Source organism: Miscanthus floridulus, unplaced genomic scaffold (genome assembly GCF_019320115.1).
Source record: "Miscanthus floridulus cultivar M001 unplaced genomic scaffold, ASM1932011v1 fs_658_2_3, whole genome shotgun sequence".
In the NCBI taxonomy this organism is placed as follows: Eukaryota; Viridiplantae; Streptophyta; class Magnoliopsida; order Poales; family Poaceae; genus Miscanthus; species Miscanthus floridulus.
The window spans coordinates 1-5413 of NW_027097070.1; the positions used below are offsets into that span (position 1 = coordinate 1).

Consider the following 5413-nt stretch of genomic DNA (forward strand, 5'->3'; position numbering starts at 1 on the left):
CTCAAGAGTCTCCTCATACGAACTATAAAGCTGAGCTCTGCATTCCTCAAAAAGCAAAGGCTCAAAAACTCTAATGTACTCCTCAGCAGATTCAAAGCTTCCAGGAACACACTCAAGTTCGGCCTCCTCTGTTTAGATAAGAAATATATGTTAAATGCCAAATTACAACAACAAAGGTACACATGCAAACACAAGAGTGATTTTACAATTTCTGGAATGGAACAAGATAACATCAAAAGTGCGATCATTAGTGAGGAACACATTGACCAAAATATCACTGGATATTCTGATAGGCAATGGCCACATCGTAACATGAACAATGAAACACATGCAACTCTACTTTGACCAAACGTAAACAATCTTCAGTACAGAGCTAGTGGCGAACAGTAACATGGAGCTGCCACATTTTTAATATATCATTTTACAATGGATGAACAGGAGTATATTCTCCCTGTGTCAAGTCATGGCCCTACTTGTGTTGAACTGTTAACGAGGGACACTAAAACATGGGGCAGTAATTGTTAAAAGGAAGGACCTAAGCAAATTCCACAAATCTTACATGCATGTAATAAACTGCATATTTCACAAAGAAAAGTTCTAAATTTTCCAGAAGGTGACATCATATATATATAACCAAATCAAACATTGACAACAAAGAAGCAACCTGGATTGTGCCAGAACTTGTCATTTGTCACCTCCCTTATAAGTCGCTCAACAGATGAGTCCTGATATTGTACATTGTTTACAAAAGTTTGCTTTTTGGAAATAATAGACCTTTTGCTGGCTGGCTTCTGATCAGCATTGTTTTGTCCTGTTAGAACTGTTCTTTGGGAAGAGAATGGCCGGCTCTTTTGTTGCTTCAAGTCCATGGATTGCTTCAATGAAGCTTGTCTTTGGACAGGCTGCTGATACACATCTGAGGCTGGCTCGTCTGTATTCATTTTCTTTGACCGGCCCTGGGTACCCAACTCAGCATCACCATTGGATTCAGTGTGTTGGTCACTAGGATCGGCAGAATTGCTTCGTTCTGATCCCATCATTTCAGGTTGTCTCTGATCCCTGATTGCTTGCTGATTTTGTTTTTCTGCAGCCTTTTCACCAGCACCACGAGAAGCTTCCTTCACAGTACGTGTAACAATCGGTGCTGGAAAGGATGACTGCCTCCTGGGTGTTGATGTCTTCATTGTACCAGCTTGTTTCGCATCCTCCACATTGATGAAGACAGTTTGCCTAGCTCGTTTTTTTCCTAGCATGGCCTCTTTGTGTTCATTTAACTTAGGTCTCTTTGCAGGGTTGCTCGCAAACCTCAAAGCATAATTGGCTGCCACTCCTTTAACATCCTTTGACCTGTTGCAAGGATCTAGATCATCACCTGGCTGATTTCCTTTACATTCAGAATTTTGCATGTTCTCTGATCCTGTGGAACCATGAACCAGATCTTTAGATACATCAACCATTTCAGCATCACTATATTCAGCAGCAGTATCATCTTTAGTCACATCACCAGATTTAATAAGATGGGACTCGCTCTCTTGGGATTCTTTCTTCAAATGAGTGCTTGCAGTACCAGTGAACTCATCTTTGTTGCTACTCCCTGCATTTTCAGAAATGCCATCTGCATCAGACCATTCTCCTTCTTCTCTTTCAACGGCTTGTGACACCTGATTGCAAGTCTCAGCCTTCGGAGCAGCACTATCAGTGATTTGATTGTTCACCATGGACGGTGATGCTATACTAGAGTTCTGATTATCTTCCACCTTCATTGGCTCCTTTGTATAGTTTGAATCTTTGTTGTTCCTCACAAAAGGCTGAAAGCCAGAACCAATGGATGCATGCTTAAAGGCATTATTGTTCAATATCCCCTGCGACTGTGATCCTTCCCCTGGCTGAAACAATGTTGGGACATACGATGTCGGAACAGGAAGGGATTTCTGAGGTTGTGACACGACAACAGCAGCTTCTTGTGATGCGACAACAGCGGCTTCTTGTGGTACGACAGCAGCAGATTCTTTTGGTACGACAGCAGCAGCTTCTTCTTCAACTTCTGCTGGGAGCTCGTTAAGGTCAAATAACATCCTTCCTCGAGAACCCATGTCATGTGTAGATGCATATAGCTTGAAACTTTCAACTAGTGGAACCAGTAGCGATTTCCTGGAATATAAGAGCACCCAACGGAGGGAAGTTACTATTGCCTTTCTGTTGGGACAAGCATCTGCAACACAAACATGCATAATATGTCAGTAATACAGCAAGAATAGGAAATTTCAAAGGTTGCTTGGATGCTTCGATCCGCTAGTGAGGTGGCCAGCCAACAAGGGATGAACTAGGAAGTGAACAGATACAGCAGACTGATCATTTCTTGGTACTGCAGGGAAGAACAATTTCAATCAGGTGGTGCAACCTGAATATCATTCTCCACTGGATTCTTTTCATGTTCTGACCCAGGCCATTTCCTCCTCTTGTTGTCCACTTCCTACCCATCTCAAGAATTTGGATTCTAGTGATACAGGATCTCAGCATCCAGGCCGACCCTTTTACAGACAAAGTAAATAAGTACATATACATGCCAGGAATAGAAGAAAAGATTGTGCATATTGCATATATGTAAAAGTTATGATGGCTACGCAAGAGCATAAGCTAGTCTAGACACGGTATCATTTCTCCAAGGGAAACCACAAAGCAACACCATACAGACTAACAGACAAAAGCAAATGCGATAAGCATGTGTTGAGTTTTAGGAAGTTAATAAGCTATACAAAAGCAACAGCACAAAAATAGATTACATGTCAGGATCGGAGCTGGCTACGTCCATTCTAAATAAAATGATTTTTCCAAACAAACAGAAGCTATGGAAAGAAAGATAAAAAGGAAAGGAAGACAACTACTTACAGTGGTGTAATGGTGTTGTTCTTTGTGTTTTGTTTTTTCTAATAATAAAATCCTTACAGTGGGGGTCTCCCCCGCTGTATTTAAAGTTCAAAAAAGAAAAGGAAGACAACTCCACCTAATCCTACAGTATTAAGTATTAACACATTAAAAAGACATCAACTACTTGCTTAGCTTGTCACCTGAAGCACACGGTCCAAAAGATGATGTATTACATGGTATTCAAGTCTATATGCTACCAATAAACGACATAAAACATCTCTTCAAATTATCAGAACAGACACGTAGCTAATACTCCAAACTAAAAGCGAAGAAAGTGAATAAGCTGAACTCCAGCATCTCTAAATGCAAAACCTGACCAAACTGTACAACCACTCAAAGCTAATTGAGAGCTAACTAATACAAATAACTAATAATCTCCTTGTGTTGACTCAACTGGAACATAGATGATCCAGAGCCATCCAGACAGAGCCGGACTAAAACAGAACATGTTGTACCCTACATGTATGGCCAACAAATAACATCTCAACCTACAATATTGCACATGTGCTCAGAATGAGAAGCCAACAACACAGGATGTACGCGGCTATACACGTTTGACAAATGTACCTAGAATCAGTCCAATTCTAGCACAGTTTCAACTACATCGCAACTGTGAATGCAACTAAAAAAACAGGATGCCTAAGAACAAGCAGAATAATGAATCTATGGGCCTTCTACTTGCCAGCTGAGGCAACCTAACATAATGACTAAGAGGGTTAATTTTTTTAAGGAAATATTCAAATTCCATGGACAACCCTTGTTCCTAATCTAAAACACATGCATTAAGAGTTTAATGGTGATCTAACTTAGGACCTAAAACTAAAACAGGACACAATGTATCCCTTCCCTGCATGTGTGTATAAATACATGACAAGATGGATCCTCAATCTGCGACAATCCGCTCGTGCTCTGAATTAATTGCTAGCTAATAGTGACAGGAACATTGTAGAGCAGTTAACCCTAGGTCAAAGCATTAGATGAATCTAGGTTTAAGTTAATCTCGGCAGGAAAGTTATAACTGAACTGCAGAGCAACAACGCATGGACCATCCCAACAACAGATTTCATCACTCTAGAAGAAAGGGGGACTTCTACTCCCTTGTAGATAACACCAAGGCCCACTAACGTCCTCCTCTGCTATCGATCTACCGGGATGCCGTATTTATAACCCCGCCTTTATATAAATCAATAAATCTCGCCAAATTCTTCCCATAGAGTAAGGATCGCGCCTAACAGTTCCAGATTTGGCAAACCGGCCAGAGCCTTGATCCCCATTCCGGCTTCCAGACTCGGCAGAATCACCCCGTAAAAAATAAAAAGGTTTCCTCGTTGCACTAAAGCCGCGAATTCGGCATCCCCAACCAGTCCCGAGAAATGAAATGAAATTGGAAATCAGTCCCGTCGTCTTAACTAACCGCGCCGCGTCTCACCCACCCCGCGTGGGCACGCGACGCGCTAGGATCCCGTTCCGTTCCAATCCGTCCGTTCCGTGACACAGCAGTCCTAGGGTATGATGGCATGGTCCTGATTGGGGGGAGTAGGATCTCCGTACCAGGCGATCGTCGGGCGGCGGCCAGATCCAGCCGGGCGAGGGCGGCGGCGTCTGTTGACTAGGGTTCGTTCCCCTGTTTGCCCTCCTCCCCCAGCAGCAGTTCCTTGGCTTCCCCTGTGATGCGCCCGCCGGTGGGCTGCTTGTGTTCTTTTTTTTTTCCTTTTCTCTTCCAATACTTTTTTTTCCCTTTTCGGTTTGGTTTTGGAAGAGAGAGGTTAGGCTTCTTCCTTCCGGCTTTCGATTGCTCGCCTCGCCTCTCACGAGCGCCCGGCCCCTGCGTGACGAACGACTTGGGGAGAGAGAGAGAGAGGAAGGGTGGGTGTGAGGGCAGGACGCCAGGGGTGGGGTTCTATTTATAGCGCTCCAGCCCGTGGCTACAGCCCCGGTGCTACGCGCACCAAGCGAATCCCACCCACGACGGGTTAGGCTCCTGTCGCGCGGGGCCAGATGCCGGTGGGAACCAGCTGTCTGTGAGCGCCGGGGCGAGCCCCCCGTGCGCGCGTAGGCGTGGGGCGGTGCGAACCGGGGGGGCGCGTGGGCGACTGGGTGTCCGCATCTCCGGTGCGGTCGCACCAGGTTGGAATTCATTTCCAGTTCCCTTCCCTTGGTTTATTCTCTCTTTTCATTCCCACTCACACGTCAACTGAACAGCAATCCACCCAAGAAATAAAAAAAATCTGATTTTTTTTTAGGGAGAAAACAGGGAAGGATAATCAAGTGCGGCGGCGAAAAGGGCTGTAGGTGAGAGTACGTGCCCTTTTTCCCGGCATAATAGGATATAACATAATTAATCATCTCTCCCCCAAAAATAAATTAATTAATTATCCCTGCCCCTGCCTTCTTTTTCTTTCTTTCAGGCTTGGTCGTAGTTTGAGGAAGCATCTCCAATCTCCAATTAATGAATGGCTCGTGGAATGGATGGGGAATTGGGGAT

The 5413-nt window shown here is 44.2% G+C and overlaps 1 protein-coding gene across 1 annotated transcript; it reads right to left on the reverse strand.

Annotated features, from left to right (window-relative positions):
• Positions 1-6: 6 nt before the first annotated feature.
• LOC136532558 (uncharacterized) lies at positions 7-4465 on the reverse strand (the record flags this gene model as incomplete). Its single annotated transcript, XM_066525142.1, has 3 exons — positions 2402-4465; positions 665-2212; positions 7-128 (listed from the first exon to the last, which is right to left on the reverse strand). Coding segments are annotated over exons 2-3 (1551 nt in total), but the record flags the coding sequence as incomplete, so codon positions are not given.
• Between the last annotated feature and the right edge of the window lie 948 nt (positions 4466-5413).